At 47.0% G+C, this 17,454-nt stretch overlaps 1 protein-coding gene across 1 annotated transcript in view; it reads right to left on the bottom strand.

Annotated features, from left to right (window-relative positions):
* Positions 1-272: 272 nt before the first annotated feature.
* Positions 273-17,454, bottom strand: part of PSMD7 (proteasome 26S subunit, non-ATPase 7) — a 74,986-nt gene continuing 57,804 nt past the window's right edge. The window contains exons 5-7 of the mRNA XM_063945466.1: positions 14,697-14,777; positions 1,656-1,747; positions 273-1,055 (exon numbers count right to left, since the gene is read on the bottom strand). Of these exons, the coding sequence (XP_063801536.1) occupies positions 623-1,055; positions 1,656-1,747; positions 14,697-14,777 (606 nt within the window). The 3' untranslated portion in view covers positions 273-622. The remainder of the gene's footprint in view (positions 1,056-1,655; positions 1,748-14,696; positions 14,778-17,454) is intronic.

Below are 17,454 nucleotides of genomic sequence, written 5' to 3' on the forward strand. Positions count from 1 at the left end.
AGATACAACTGCACTTTGCGGCCTTTGTACAGAAATTAACTGCACCCAAATATTATTTGCGCCTGCCTAAAGCAAAACTGACCTCCAAAATATTGGATTTGACTATGCTAGTCTCTTGTAAGCATTTTGGGAGTTGCATCACGACCGCAGCTACAGAGGGTCACCTGAGCTACGCAAGCACTCGTCCTCTATCAGACGGAATGTGTAGACCGAAGAGGACATTTTTCACCACCTATGGCCAGATGTTTTGTAGGACGCAGTACAAATACACATTTATAAACCAGACGTTTTATTATTACTTTGCAGGAAGATGACATTATGGCCAGATTGAACCCTCCACTAAGAACCTTGATCACACCTTAAAAAGGAAGAACACTCCCAGGCAAGAGGGGGAAAGAAAAACAACAAAGCTACAAAATAGCTCAATGGCAGAGTGATATACCATATAGACACCTGCACATCAAACAAAACGCCCCCCAAAAGGCATTACATGGCTGGACACAACCATTGCACTGACAAGTGGATTCCGTGGCAGACCATTCCTTAGTATAAATAGGAAAGCCGGGCCAGCAAGATCTATTCGGCATACATACAAATAAAAACTACTAATGGTGAGACACTATCATTTCTTCTCCTTCTTCTCCTCTTTCTTTGCGTCGGTCTTTTCTTTCTCCTTCTCGTCCTTCCGTTCCTTCTTGCTCTCCTCTTTTTCCTGCCCCTCCTTCTTCTCGGCGTCTCTGTTGGCGATCTTGTTATTGATGAGATTGTGAAGGGCGACCACCGAGCGGATGAGAGAGGCCAGATACACCACCACCATCTGGTCATTAGTCTTTAGATAGAAGGCCTTGACAAACTCCTGCAGGTTGACATCTGGCAACAGGTTGAAGACGTCCTGAAGCTGGTAAATGATTTGGTGGTTGATGGGCAGTTTGCCGGAGGATACTTTCTCTAGGTAACTCCTGATATCCAGCAGTTTGGAATTCAGTCCCTTCAGGCCATGTACCTGATTCGTGATGCGCTGTGACAGGGTCCCCACTGTAGTGTCCTTGATGTCTCTGCAGAAATATAAAAATAATGCTCACAGTATTGGTTTAACAGCTTCATAACCACCTTTATAACCAAACCATGTTCAGCACTTCAGGCATGCCTAAGTTACATGAGTGTAATCTACCAAAGTAGATTTTGGGTTACTAAAATCCACTTAACCATTGTTTCATAGGATAGAATTACAATAAAAAGTGTGTATATTGCTGCATTTTTTATATTTAGGTTAATTTTTCTATTCTATCAAACAAGTAATGTACACAAAAAAAATCTGATGTTTCCATGGCGTTTGCATGCATATAAACATACGGATTGCAAAGGAGAAGCCTAATACAGATGTTTGCAGACATCTTACTGCTCACAGTGGTATTCAGTTAAGAATAAGGTGCAAAGTGCCATGATGTGGTAGAACGCCGATCAGCCAATCATATAATAGGAATTAGCAGTCTACTGTAGTCAGGATTAATACATGCCGCTATCTGACTGGTTGTTCTAGGTCTAGGACATTACTCTCTGTATACACATTATTATAACATCAGGCTTGATTTGGACTTTGTGCTTCTTGGAGCTGAATATACTGAAAGTCAGTTTGAAAACCTTAACGTACATACCGTAACAAGTGCTCCACACCAACTTCTTCTGCCTCCTCAGCCCCAATCTCACTGGTGACGTGTTCAAAGGTCTTTGAGGTTGGAGTGCCGTCCTGATGGAATATAAGAGGATGTTAAATTGATAACCCGCTTGTTCCTCCATGATGCTGAAGCCATAAACTATCACATAACTCTACTAACAGGGAGAGCAGACAAACTATACTATTATTTCTTTTGTAGTCTGGACTCGGATACAGACTAGTGCAATTCCTTCAGAGCTAGGATTTCATACAGGACTAGAAAGTGGGTAACACCAGACAACATGGCATTTAATAAACATCTTGCACTGAATTTATGCATTTGTTATAAAAAGAACAAACTGCAGTTAAAAAGGACGTTAAACTCGCAGAGAATAGTGTTGCCTCAAAAAAATTGTTTTCATGGAAAATAAAACTGCTTAAAAAAGAGCTATATAGGTATATAGAGAGAAATAGAAATATATAATAAGAATTTACTTACCGATAATTCTATTTCTCGGAGTCCGTAGTGGATGCTGGGGTTCCTGAAAGGACCATGGGGAATAGCGGCTCCGCAGGAGACAGGGCACAAAAGTAAAGCTTTCCGATCAGGTGGTGTGCACTGGCTCCTCCCCCTATGACCCTCCTCCAAGCCAGTTAGGTACTGTGCCCGGACGAGCGTACACAATAAGGGAGGAATTTTGAATCCCGGGTAAGACTCATACCAGCCACACCAATCACACCGTACAACTTGTGATCTAAACCCAGTTAACAGTATGATAACAGCGGAGCCTCTGAAAAGATGGCTCACAACAATAATAACCCGATTTTTGTAACTATGTACAAGTATTGCAGATAATCCGCACTTGGGATGGGCGCCCAGCATCCACTACGGACTCCGAGAAATAGAATTATCGGTAAGTAAATTCTTATTTTCTCTATCGTCCTAGTGGATGCTGGGGTTCCTGAAAGGACCATGGGGATTATACCAAAGCTCCCAAACGGGCGGGAGAGTGCGGATGACTCTGCAGCACCGAATGAGAGAACTCCAGGTCCTCCTTAGCCAGGGTATCAAATTTGTAGAATTTAGCAAACGTGTTTGCCCCTGACCAAGTAGCTGCTCGGCAAGGTTGTAAAGCCGAGACCCCTCGGGCAGCCGCCCAAGATGAGCCCACCTTTCTTGTGGAATGGGCATTTACATATTTTGGCTGTGGCAGGCCTGCCACAGAATGTGCAAGCTGAATTGTATTACACATCCAACTAGCAATAGTCTGCTTAGAAGCAAGAGCACCCAGTTTGTTGGGTGCATACAGGATAACAGCAAGTCAGTTTTCCTGACTCCAGCCGTCCTGGAACATATTTTCAGGGCCCTGACAACATCTAGCAACTTGGAGTCCTCCAAGTCCCTAGTAGGTGCAAGGCACCACAATAAGCTGGTTCAGGTGAAACACTGACACCACCTTAGGGAGAGAACTGGGGACGAGTCCGCAGCTCTGCCCTGTCCGAATGGACAAACAGATATGGGCTTTTTTGAGAAAAAACCACCAATTTGACACTCGCCTGGTCCAGGCCAGGGCCAAGAGCATGGTCACTTTTCATGTGAGATGCTTCAAATCCACAGATTTGACTGGTTTTAAACCAATGTGATTTGAGGAATCCCAGAACTACGTTGAGATCCCACAGTGCCACTGGAGGCACAAAAGGGGGTTGTATATGCAATACTCCCTTGACAAACTTCTGGACTTCAGGAACTGAAGCCAATTCTTTCTGGAAGAAAATCGACAGGGCCGAAATTTGAACCTTAATGGACCCCAATTTGAGGCCCATAGACACTCCTGTTTGCAGGAAATGCAGGAAACGACCGAGTTGAAATTTCTTTGTGGGGCCTTCCTGGCCTCACACCACGCAACATATTTTCGCCACATGTGGTGATAATGTTGTGCGGTCACCTCCTTTCTGGCTTTGACCAGGGTAGGAATGACCTCTTCCGGAATGCCTTTTTCCCTTAGGATCCGGCTTTCCACCGCCATGCCGACAAACGCAGCTGCGGTAAGTCTTGGAACAGACATGGTACTTGCTGAAGCAAGTCCCTTCTTAGCGGCAGAGGCCATAAGACCTCTGTAAGCATCTCTTGAAGTTCCGGGTACCAAGTCCTTCTTGGCCAATCCGGAGCCATGAGTATAGTTCTTACTCCTCTACGTCTTATAATTCTCAGCACCTTAGGTATGAGAAGCAGAGGAGGGAACACATACACCGACTGGTACACCCACGGTGTTACCAGAACGTCCACAGCTATTGCCTGAGGGTCTCTTGACCTGGCGCAATACCTGTCCCGTTTTTTGTTCAGACGGGACGCCATCATGTCCACCTTTGGTATTTCCCAACGGTTTACAATCATGTGGAAAAAACTTCCCGATGAAGTTTCCACTCTCCCGGGTGGAGGTCGTGCCTGCTGAGGAAATCTGCTTCCCAGTTTCCATTCCCGGGATGAAACACTGCTGACAGTGCTATCACATGATTTTCCGCCCAGCGAAAAGTCCTTGCAGTTTTTTCCATTGCCCCCCTGCTTCTTGTGTCGCCCTGTCTGTTTACGTGGGCGACTGCCGTGATGTTTTTCCCACTGGATCAATACCGGCTGACCTTGAAGCAGAGGTCTTGCTAAGCTTAGAGCATTATAAATTTACCCTTAGCTCCAGTATATTTATGTGGAGAAAAGTCTCCAGACTTGATCACACTCCCTGGAAATTTTTTCCTTGTGTGACTGCTCCCCAGCCTCTCGGGCTGGGCTCCGTGGTCACCAGCATCCAATCCTGAATGCCGAATCTGCGGCCCTCTAGAAGATGAGCACTCTATAACCACCACAGGAGAGACACCCTTGTCCTTGGATATAGGGTTATCCGCTGATGCATCTGAAGATGCGATCCGGACCATTTGTCCAGCAGATCCCACTGAAAAGTTCTTGCGTGAAAACTGCCGAATGGAATTGCTTCGTAGGAAGCCACCATTTTTACCAGGACCCTTGTGCAATGATGCACTGTTTTTAGGAGGTTCCTGACTAGCTCGGATAACTCCCTGGCTTTCTCTTCCGGGAGAAACACCTTTTTCTGGACTGTGTCCAGAATCATCCCTAGGCACAGCCGACGTGTCGTCGGGATCAGCTGCGATTTTGGAATATTTAGAATCCACCCGTGCTGTTGTAGCAGTATCCGAGATAGTGCTACTCCGACCTCCAACTGTTCCCTGGACTATGCCCTTATCAGGAGATCGTCCAAGTAAGGGATAATTAAGACGCCTTTTCTTCGAAGAAGAATCATCATTTCGGCCATTACCTTGGTAAAGACCCGGGGTGCCGTGGACAATCCAAACGGCAGCGTCTGAAACTGATAGTGACAGTTCTGCACCACGAACCTGAGGTACCCTTAGTGAGAAGGGCAAATTTGGGACATAGAGGTAAGCATCCCTGATGTCCCGGGACACTATATAGTCCCCTTCTTCCTGGTTCGTTATCACTGCTCTGAGTGACTCCATCTTGATTTGAACCTTTGTAAGTGTTCAAAAATTTTTTTTAGAATAAGTCTCACCTAGCCTTCTGGCTTCAGTACCACAATATAGTGTGGAATAATACCCCTTTTCTTGTAGTAGGAGGGGTAATTTAATTATCACCTGCTGGGAATACAGCTTGTGAATTTTTTCCCATACTGCCTCCTTGTCGGAGGGAGACCTTGGTAAAACAGACTTCAGGAGCCTGCGAAGGGGAAACGTCTCGACATTCCAATCTGTACCCCTGGGATACTACTTGTAGGATCCAGGGGTCCTGTACGGTCTCAGCGCCATGCTGAGAACTTGTCAGAAGCGGTGGAACGCTTCTGTTCCTGGGAATGGGCTGCCTGCTGCAGTCTTCTTCCCTTTCCTCTATCCCTGGGCAGATATGATCTTATAGGGACGAAAGGACTGAGGCTGAAAAGACGGTGTCTTTTTCTGCAGAGATGTGACTTAGGGTAAAAACGGCGGATTTTCCAGCAGTTGCCGTGGCCACCAGGTCCGATGGACCGACCCCAAATAACTCCTCTTCCTTTATACGGCAATACACCTTTGTGCCGTTTGGAATCTGCATCACCTGACCACTGTCGTGTCCATAACATCTTCTGGCAGATATGGACATCGCATTTACTCTTGATGCCAGAGTGCAAATATCCCTCTGTGCATCTCGCATATATAGAAATGCATCCTTTAAATGCTCTATAGTCAATAAAATACTGTCCCTGTCAAGGGTATCAATATTTTTAGTCAGGGAATCCGACCAAGCCACCCCAGCTCTGCACATCCAGGCTGAGGCGATCGCTGGTCGCAGTATAACACCAGTATGTGTGTATATACTTTTTATGATATTTTCCAGCCTCCTGTCAGCTGGTCCTTGAGAACGGCCCTATCTATAGACGGTACCGCCACTTGTTTTGATAAGCGTGTGAGCGCCTTATCCACCCTAAGGGGTGTTTCCCAACGCGCCCTAACTTCTGGCGGGAAAGGGTATACCGCCCATAATTTTCTATCGGGGGGAACCCACGCATCATCACACACTTTATTTAATTTATCTGATTCAGGAAAAACTACGGTAGTTTTTTCACATCCCACATAATACCCTCTTTTGTGGTACTTGTAGTATCAGAAATATGTAACACCTCCTTCATTGCCTTTAACGTGTGGCCCTAATAAGGAATACGTTTGTTTATTCACCGTCGACACTGGATTCAGTGTCCCTGTCTGTGTCTGTGTCGACCGACTAAAGTAAACGGGCGTTTTAAAACCCCTGACGGTGTTTTTGAGACGTCTGGACCGGTACTAACTGTTTGTCGGCCGTCTCATGTCGTCAACCGACCTTGCAGCGTGTTGACATTATCACGTAATTCCCTAAATAAGCCATCCATTCCGGTGTCGACTCCCTAGAGAGTGACATCACCATTACAGGCAATTGCTCCGCCTCCTCACCAACATCGTCCTCATACATGTCGACACACACGTACTGACACACAGCACACACACAGGGAATGCTCTGATAGAGGACAGGACCCACTAGCCCTTTGGAGAGACAGAGGGAGAGTTTACCAGCACACACCAAAAACGCTATAATTATATAGGGACAACCTTATATAAGTGTTTTCCCTTATAGCATCTTTTTTATATATTTCTAACGCCAAATTAGTGCCCCCCCTCTCTGTTTTAACCCTGTTTCTGTAGTGCAGTGCAGGGGAGAGCCTGGGAGCCTTCCCTCCAGCCTTTCTGTGAGGGAAAATGGCGCTGTGTGCTGAGGAGATAGGCCCCGCCCCTTTTTCGGCAGCCTCGTCTCCCGCTCTTAACGGATTCTGGCAGGGGTTAAATATCTCCATATAGCCTCCGGAGGCTATATGTGAGGTATTTTTAGCCAAAATAGGTATTCATTTGCCTCCCAGGGCGCCCCCCTCCCAGCGCCCTGCACCCTCAGTGACTGCCGTGTGAAGTGTGCTGAGAGGAAAATGGCGCACAGCTGCAGTGCTGTGCGCTACCTTTAGAAGACTGAGGAGTCTTCTGCCGCCGATTCTGGACCTCTTCTTACTTCAGCATCTGCAAGGGGGCCGGCGGCAAGGCTCCGGTGACCATCCAGGCTGTACCTGTGATCGTCCCTCTGGAGCTGATGTCCAGTAGCCAAGAAGCCAATCCATCCTGCACGCAGGTGAGTTCACTTCTTCTCCCCTAAGTCCCTCGTTGCAGTGATCCTGTTGCCAGCAGGACTCACTGTAAAATAAAAAACCTAAGCTAAACTTTTCTAAGCAGCTCTTTAGGAGAGCCACCTAGATTGCACCCTTCTCGGCCGGGCACAAAAATCTAACTGGCTTGGAGGAGGGTCATAGGGGGAGGAGCCAGTGCACACCACCTGATCGGAAAGCTTTACTTTTGAGCCCTGTCTCCTGCGGAGCCGCTATTCCCCATGGTCCTTTCAGGAACCCCAGCATCCACTAGGACGATAGAGAAATTAGTTTATATATCTCTCTAGACAGTGATGTATGTTGGATATCTTTTTTGTCCTTAATATGTTTTACAGTATTCCTGGTATTTCTAGCGTTATGCCAGTTCTAGTAGCAGTAGCTGCCAGATAGCAATCCTCTGTTTATATCCAGAGTAGTTAACAGCCCGTCAAAATGAGGGAACAACCTTAACAGTAATATCAGCGCCAGCTGCTGTGCGTCGGATGCCATCTCGTGCCCGCTGGCATGCAAAACACTTGAATTCCCCCCCATAGAGGAGAGGAGCAGCGTCAGCCTTTTATTATTTAGAATGCTTCAGTTTGTCACTATTCTATATGATGTATCTGTGCCTTATTTCTTTCGATTCCTTTCAGGATGTTAGAGCAGGGTGAGACATCTTTGGTTGCTATGGCAACGACAGGAGGGACAGCGCAATGGTAATCACTTCATGCCCCGTAACTGCTGGCCAAGCTACTCCAGATTTAGCAAGTCTTCAAGCTTTAAATGGAGGATTTTAGGGTACTGCGTTTTTACTCTTATATATTCCCGGATGACAGGGCAGAAACTTTGGGAGTATTTTAGTTCAATGTAAGCATCGGCTATATTTACATTTCAAGGAACAGATAGAACTCCAGGAGATTGCAAAAACATACTAGTTTATTTAGTTGCAGAAGATAATATGTTTATTGCAATCTCCTGGAGTGCTGTCTAATCCTTGGATTATATTACCCTTTTATTCTGGCACCTGGAGTTGATGTACATTTTGTAGTGAGTACCCAGAATTTTCATCCTTTATAAAGATTATGATTCTAGAAAAACTTCATAAGAAGGCAAACATCGGTATAAAAAAATAAGATTTTACTTACCGGTAAATCTATTTCTCATAGTCCGTAGTGGATGCTGGGGACTCCGTAAGGACCATGGGGATAGACGGGCTCCGCAGGAGACATGGGCACTTTAAGAAAGAATTTAGGTTCTGGTGTGCACTGGCTCCTCCCTCTATGCCTCTCCTCCAGACCTCAGTTAGAGAAACTGTGCCCAGAAGAGCTGACAGTACAAGGAAAGGATTTTGGTAATCCAGGGCAAGATTCATACCAGCCACACCAATCACACCGTATAACATGTGATAACAACCAGTTAACAGTATGACAAATAACAGAGCATCAGGTCAAACCCTGATGCAACCATAACTTAACCCTTATTTAAGCAATAACTATATACAAGTATTGCAGAAGAAGTCCGCACTTGGGACGGGCGCCCAGCATCCAGCATTTACCGGTAAGTAAAATCTTATTTTCTCTAACGTCCTAGTGGATGCTGGGGACTCCGTAAGGACCATGGGGATTATACCAAAGCTCCCAAACGGGCGGGAGAGTGCGGATGACTCTGCAGCACCGATTGAGCAAAAACAAGGTCCTCCTCAGCCAGGGTATCAAACTTGTAGAACTTTGCAAAAGTGTTTGAACCTGACCAAGTATCCGCTCGGCAAAGCTGTAATGCAGAGACCCCTCCCGCCCAAGAAGAGCCCACCTTCCTAGTGGAATGGTCCTTAACTGATTTTGGCAGCGGCAATCCAGCCGCAGAATGAGCCTGCTGAATCGTGTTACAGATCCAGCGAGCAATAGTTTGCTTTGAAGCAGGAGCACCAAGCTTGTTGGAAGCATACAGGATAAACAAAGACTCTGTTTTCCTGACCCAAGCCGTTCTGGCTACATAAACCTTCAAAGCCCTGACCACATCCAGTGACTCGGAATCCTCCAAGTCAGAAGTAGCCACAGGCACCACAATAGGTTGGTTTATATGAAAGAATGAAACCACTTTCGGCAGAAATTGTGGACGGGTCCGCAATTCTGCTCTATCCGCATGGAAAACCAGATAGGGGCTTTTATGTGACAAAGCCGCCAACTCTGACACACGCCTAGCCGAAGCCAAGGCTAATAGCATGACCACCTTCCACGTGAGATATTTCAACTCCACCGTTTTGAGTGGTTCAAACCAGTGGGATTTCAGGAAACTCAACACCACGTTAAGATCCCAAGGTGCCACTGGAGGCACAAAAGGGGGCTAAATATGCAGCACTCCCTTTACAAACGTCTGAACTTCAGGTAGAGAAGCCAACTCCTTTTGAAAGTAAATGGATAGGGCCGAAATCTGGACCTTAATGGAACCCAATTTTAGGCCCAAATTCACTCCGGACTGTAGGGAGTGAAGGAAACGGCCCAGCTGGAATTCCTCCGTAGGAGCATTCCTGGCCTCACACCAAGCAACATATTTTCGCCATATACGGTGATAATGTTGAGCTGTCACGTCCTTCCTAGCCTTTATCAGCGTAGGAATGACCTCATCCGGAATGCCTTTCTCTGCTAGGATCCGGCGTTCAACCGCCATGCCGTCAAACGCAGCCGCGGTAAGTCTTGGAACAGACAGGGCCCCTGTTGCAACAAGTCCTGTCTTACAGGAAGTGGCCACGGGTCCTCTGTGAGCATTTCTTGCAGATCTGGATACCAAGTCCTTCGTGGCCAATCTGGAACAATGAGTATTGTTCTCACTCCTCTTTTTCTTATTATCCTCAGCACCTTGGGAATGAGAGGAAGAGGAGGAAATACATAGACCGACTGGAACACCCACGGTGTCACCAGGGCGTCTACAGCTATCGCCTGAGGGTCTCTTGACCTGGCGCAATACCTCTGTAGCTTTTTGTTGAGGCGGGATGCCATCATGTCCACCTGTGGCAGTTCCCACCGACTTGTAATCTGTGCGAAGACTTCCTGATGAAGTCCCCACTCTCCCGGGTGGAGGTCGTGTCTGCTGAGGAAGTCTGCTTCCCAGTTGTCCACTCCCGGGATAAACACTGCTGACAGTGCGCTTACGTGATTCTCCGCCCAGCGAAGAATTCTGGTGGCTTCCGCCATCGCCACTCTGCTCCTTGTGCCGCCTTGGCGGCTTACATGAGCCACTGCGGTGATGTTGTCTGACTGAATCAGAACCGGTTGGTCGCGAAGCAGGGTCTCCGCTTGACGTAGGGCGTTGTATATGGCCCTTAGTTCCAGGATGTTGATGTGAAGGCAAGTATCTTGACTTGACCACAGACCTTGGAAATTTCTTCCCTGTGTGACTGCACCCCAACCTCGGAGGCTTGCGTCCGTGGTCACCAGGTCCCAGTCCTGAATGCCGAATCTGCGGCCCTCGAGAAGGTGAGCGCTCTGCAACCACCACAGGAGTGACACCCTGGCCCTGGGGGATAGGGTGATTAACCGATGCATCTGAAGATGTGATCCGGACCACTTGTCCAGTAAGTCCCATTGAAAAGTCCTCGCATGGAACCTGCCGAAGGGAATGGCCTCGTATGATGCCACCATCTTTCCCAGGACACGAGTGCAGTGATGCACTGACACCTGTTTTGGTTTTAATAGGTTCCTGACCAGTGTCATGAGTTCCTGAGCTTTCTCCATCGGGAGATAAACCCTTTTCTGGTCTGTGTCTAGAATCATGCCCAGGAAAGGCAGACGAGTCGTAGGAACCAACTGCGACTTTGGAATATTTAGAATCCAGCCGTGTTGCCGTAACACTTCCAGAGAAAGTGCTACGCTGATCAGCAACTGCTCTCTTGATCTCACTTTTACGAGGAGATCGTCCAAGTATGGGATAATTGTGACTCCTTGCTTCCGCAGGAGTACCATCATTTCCGCCATTACCTTGGTAAATATTCTCGGTGCCGTGGAGAGACCAAACGGCAACGTCTGAAATTGGTAATGACAATCCTGTACCACATATCTAAGGTACGCCTGATGAGGTGGATAAATGGGGACATGAAGGTATGCATCCTTTATGTCCAGAGACACCATAAAATCCCCCCCTTCCAGGCTTGCGATGACCGCTCTCAGCGATTCTATCTTGAACCGGAACCTTTTCAGGTACATGTTCAGGGATTTTAAATTCAATATGGGTCCGACCGAACCGTCCGGTTTCGGTACTACAAACATAGTCAAATAATAACCCCTTCCTTGTTGAAGGAGGGGAACCTTGACCACCACCTGTTGAAGATACAATTTGTGAATTGCAGTTAACACTATTTCCCTCTCGTGGGGGGAAGCTGGCAGGGCCGATTTGAGGTATCGGTGAGGGGGCATCTCCTCGAATTCCAGCTTGTATCCCTGAGACACAATATCTATTGCCCAGGGATCCAACTGGGAGTGAACCCACTTGTAGCTGAAATTTCGAAGACGTGCCCCCACCGGGCCTAGCTCTGCCTGTGGAGCCCCAGCGTCATGCGGTGGATTTTGTAGAGGCCGGGGAGGACTTCTGTTCCTGGGAACTAGCTGTGTTGTGCAGCTTCTTTCCTCTGCCCCTGCCTCTGGCAAGAAAGGACGCACCTCGGACTTTCTTGTTTTTCTGTGATCGAAAGGACTGCATTTGATAATACGGTGCTCTCTTAGGCTGTGAGGAAACATGGCAAAAAATTTGACTTTCCAGCAGTAGCTGTGGAGACCAGGTCCGAGAGACCTTCCCCAAACAATTCCTCACCCGTGTAAGGTAAAACCTCCATATGCCTTTTTGAGTCGGCATCACCTGTCCATTGCCGAGTCCACAGGACCCTTCTGGCAGAAATTGACACAGCATTTATTCTAGAACCCAGTAGACTAATGTCTCTTTGAGCATCTCTCATATATAGGACAGAGTCTTTAATATGCCCCAAGGTCAACAATATAGTATCCTTGTCTAAGGTATCAATTTCCTCGGACACGGTATCCGTCCATGCTGCTACAGCACTACACATCCAGGCAGACGCGATCGCCGGCCTCAGTAAGGTACCTGAATGTGTATAAATGGACTTCAGGGTAACCTCCTGTTTGCGATCCGCAGCATCTTTGAGGGTAGCCGTATCCTGTGACGGCAGGGCTACCTTCTTGGATAAGCGTGTTAAAGCTTTGTCCACCTTAGAGGAGGATTCCCAGCGTAACCTGTCCGTTGGCGGGAAGGATACGCCATAAGAATCCTTTTGGAAATCTGCAGTTTTTTATCTGGAGATTCCCAAGCCTTTTCACATAACTCATTTAGCTCGTGTGAGGGGGGATAGGTTACCTCCAGCTTCTTTTCCCCATACATATGTACCCTCTTGTCAGGGACTGGGATTTCCTCTGTGATGTGCAACACATCCTTAATTGCTATAATCATATAACGGATGGATTTAGCCAATTTTGGCTGTAACTTTGCATCATCGTAATGGACACTGGAGTCAGAATCCATGTCGGTATCTGTGTCAACAATTTGGGATAGTGGGCGCTTCTGAGACCCTGACGGCCTCTGCGACATAGGATCAGGCACGGGTTGGGACCCTGACTGTCCTGAGGCTTCAGCTTTTTCTAACCTTTTATGCAAGGAATTAACATTATCATTTAAAACCTTCCACATATCCATCCAATCAGGTGTCGGCGCCGTCGGCGGAAACACCACATTCATTTGCTCCCGCTCTGCTTCCACATAGCCTTCCTCATCAGACATGTTGACACAAGCGTACCGACACACCACACACACAGGGAATGCCCTTTTTGAAGACAGTTCCCCCACAAGGCCCTTAGGAGAGACAGAGAGAGAGTATGCCAGCACACACCCCAGCGCTATAAACCCAGGAATAACACAGTAACTTAATGTTAAACCAGTAGCTGCTGTTTATATATTGTTTTTTGCGCCTAATTATGTGCCCCCCCTCTCTTTTTACCCTCTTCTACCGTGTATCTGCAGGAGAGAGCCTGGGGAGCTTCCTCTCAGCGGAGCTGTGGAGAAAAAATGGCTCTGGTGAGTGCTGAGGAAGAAGCTCCGCCCCCTCGGCGGCGGGCTTCTGTCCCGCTTAAATATGCAATTTTTGGCGGGGGCTCATACATATATACAGTGCCCAGCTGTATATATGTTTAACTTTTGCCAAAAGAGGTCCCAAATGCTGCCCAGGGTGCCCCCCCCCCCCTGCACCCTTACAGTGTCCGGAGTATGTGAGGTGTGTGGGAGCAATGGCGCACAGCTGCAGTGCTGTGCGTTTCCCTCAGTGAAGAACGGAGTCTTCTGCCGCCTGTGAAGTCTTCTTGCTTCTCATACTCACCCGGCTTCTGTCTTCCGGCTCTGCGAGGGGGACGGCGGCGCGGCTCTGGGATCGGACGGCGAGGGTGAGATCCTGCGTACGATCCCTCTGGAGCTAATGGTGTCCAGTAGCCTAAGAAGCAGAACCTAGCTTCAGAGAGTAGGGCTGCTTCTCTCCCCTCCGTCCCACGATGCAGGGAGTCTGTTGCCAGCAGAGCTCCCTGAAAATAAAAAAACCTAACAAAATACTTTCTCTCAGCAAACTCAGGAGAGCTCACTGAAAAGCACCCAGCTCGTCTGGGCACAGTATCAAACTGAGGTCTGGAGGAGGGGCATAGACGGAGGAGCCAGTGCACACCAGAACATAAATTCTTTCTTAAAGTGCCCATGTCTCCTGCGGAGCCCGTCTATCCCCATGGTCCTTACGGAGTCCCCAGCATCCACTAGGACGTTAGAGAAATTAAAAAATAAATTCCTCTGTTCTGTGCAAAGATAAGGAAGTATTATTTAGTGTAAAAGTTTAAATGACTGTCTGGTACACCCTTACCAAGGTTAATCTACATAGCCAATGTTTAGGTCATACGATCCCTTTACCTCTTGCATCCTGATATGGGACACAGGCCTCTGTCTGGATACTACTAAACAAGGCATTCCCAAGTTCGGTCCTCAAGGCACACTAACAGTGCAGGTTTTAGGGATATCCAGATTTCAGCACAGATGGTCAAATCTAATAACGGAGGTACTAATTACCTGTGCTCAAGAATAGATATCACTAAAAATTGGACTGTTAGTGCACCTTGAGGACTGAGGTTGGGAATGCCTGTACTAAACCCTAATGCAGATAGAATAGCAGGCCAGAGGGAATAAACAACATTATCTAATGACATAAATAAATGGATAAAAAGCTCTGACAGAAGCTAGAAAGATAAAACAATGATGGCAAATTTCAGACTACAATCACAAGTAGAACTTACATCATGAACCTCCTCCACGGAGATATATGCTTCGGTGGGAAGACCAAGATCCTTCGGCTTCACATCAATGATCACAAGAACCTGGAAAAATAAACAGAACATTTTAGGAGAAGAGATCATGTTTAAAAATGGATGAAGCGCTGGCAAACAGATGTCTTGTAATTGGGGTGGGAAGACAAGTCTACTTTTCAATCTTTTCTTTTGCATTAACACCGAAATACCTAAAGTGTCAGTTCTACCAGTTATAGGTGTTTATTTACGAAGCATCTGATTGCAAAACCCAGCACTTCTGAATGAGTTTATGCTCGTTATTTAAAAGGGCAATGCTTTTACGAGCTGTGTCTTGCTAGTAAAAGCATTGCCCTTTTAAATATCAGGAGTAAACGCTATCAAAATCGCCCGTGATTTACAACCCCCACACTTTGTAAACTAACCCCCTAGGGGTATATGCAATTGCGGTCGAATACCCGAAAATGTCGAAAAACGGGACATTTTCGCCCAAAATTTTTTTTCGACAATGCAATTCAGTACTTTTCGTCAAAAAAACGGACTTTCCAAATTCGACTTTTGGAAATTCGACATTTGTCAAATTCGACATTTCTGCAATGGTACAAATGCGGCAATTCGACAAAAGTATATTCAATTGAAGATTGTAAATTCGACAACAGTGCTTTTAGACAGTAAATTCGTCATTTTCAATCCGCCACACTTTGCTGGCGGAATCTAAAAAATTTTTTAAAAACATGTTTTTTTTTTTTGTGTTTTTTTTTATTGGTAATAGCATATCTATTTATATTAGAAGGGATTAGGTACTTGGTTTGTCTATTTTGGAGGCACAAGTATTATTTATATATTTTTAAAAATAAGAATTTACTTACCGATAATTCTATTTCTCGTAGTCCGTAGTGGATGCTGGGAACTCCGTAAGGACCATGGGGAATAGCGGCTCCGCAGGAGACTGGGCACAAAAGTAAAAGCTTTAGGACTACCCGGTGTGCACTGGCTCCTCCCCCTATGACCCTCCTCCAAGCCTCAGTTAGGATACTGTGCCCGGACGAGCGTACACCATAAGGAAGGATTTTTGAATCCCGGGTAAGACTCATACCAGCCACACCAATCACACCGTACAACTTGTGATCTGAACCCAGTTAACAGCATGATAACAGAGGAGCCTCTAGGAAGATGGCTCACTACAACAATAACCCGATTTAGTTAACAATAACTATGTACAAGTATTGCAGACAATCCGCACTTGGGATGGGCGCCCAGCATCCACTACGGACTACGAGAAATAGAATTATCGGTAAGTAAATTCTTATTTTCTCTGACGTCCTAGTGGATGCCGGGAACTCCGTAAGGACCATGGGGATTATACCAAAGCTCCCAAACGGGCGGGGGAGTGCGGATGACTCTGCAGCACCGAATGAGAGAACTCCAGGTCCTCCTCAGCCAGGGTATCAAATTTGTAGAATTTTGCAAACGTGTTTGCCCCTGACCAAGTAGCTGCTCGGCAAAGTTTTAAAGCCGAGACCCCTCGGGCAGCCGCCCAAGATGAGCCCACCTTCCTTGTGGAATGGGCATTTACTGATTTTGGCTGTGGCAGGCCTGCCACAGTATGTGCAAGCTGAATTGTACTACAAATTCAACGAGCAATAGTCTGCTTAGAAGCAGGAGTACCCAGCTTGTTGGGTGCATACAGGATATTTTCAGGGCCCTGACAACATCTAGCACAGTGTTTCCCAACCTCGGTCCTCAAGGCACACTAACAGTTCTGGTTTTAGTGATATCCAGGCTTGAACACAGGTGACTTAATTAGTAAATCAGTTATTTTGATTTAACCATCTGTGCTGAAGCCTGGATATCACTAAAACCTGCACTGTTTGTGTGCCTTGAGGACCGCGGTTGGGAATGCCTGATCTAGCAACTTGGAGTCCTCCAAGTCCCTAGTAGCCGCAGGCACCACAATAGGTTGGTTCAGGTGAAACGCTGACACCACCTTAGTGAGAAACTGAGGACGAGTCCTCAATTCCGCCCTGTCCGAATGGAAAATCAGATAGGGACTTTTGCAAGATAAAGCCGCCAATTCTGACACGCGCCTGGCCGAAGCCAGGGCCAACAGCATGGCCACTTACCATGTGAGATATTTTAAATCCACAGATTTAAGTGGTTCAAACCAATGTGATTTGAGGAACCCCAAAACTACATTGAGATCCCAAGGTGCCACTGGAGGCACAAAAGGAGGCTGTATATGCAGCACTCCCTTGACAACGTCTGGACTTCAGGAACTGAAGCCAGTTCTTTCTGGAAGAAAATCTCCAGGGCCGAAATTTGAACCTTAATGGACCCCAATTTGAGGCCCATAGACACTCCTGTTTGCAGGAAATGCAGGAATCGACCCAGTTGAAATTACTCCGTTGGGGCCTTCCTGGCCTCACACCACGCAACATATTTTCGCCAAATGCGGTGATAATGTTTTGCGGTCACATCCTTCCTGGCTTGATCAGGGTAGGGATGACTTCCTCAGGAATGCCTTTTTCCTTTAGGATCCGGCGTTCAACCGCAATGCCGTCAAACGCAGCCGCGGTAAGTCTTGAAACAGACAGGGTCCTTGCTGGAGCAGGTCCCTTCTTAGAGGCAGAGGCCACGGGTCCTCTGTGAGCATCTCTTGAAGTTCCGGGTACCAAGTCCTTCTTGGCCAATCCGGAGCCACGAGTATAGTTCTTACTCCTCTCCGTCTTATAATTCTCAGTACCTTGGG

This window comes from Pseudophryne corroboree, chromosome 11, assembly GCF_028390025.1.
Source record: "Pseudophryne corroboree isolate aPseCor3 chromosome 11, aPseCor3.hap2, whole genome shotgun sequence".
Taxonomy (NCBI): Eukaryota; Metazoa; Chordata; class Amphibia; order Anura; family Myobatrachidae; genus Pseudophryne; species Pseudophryne corroboree.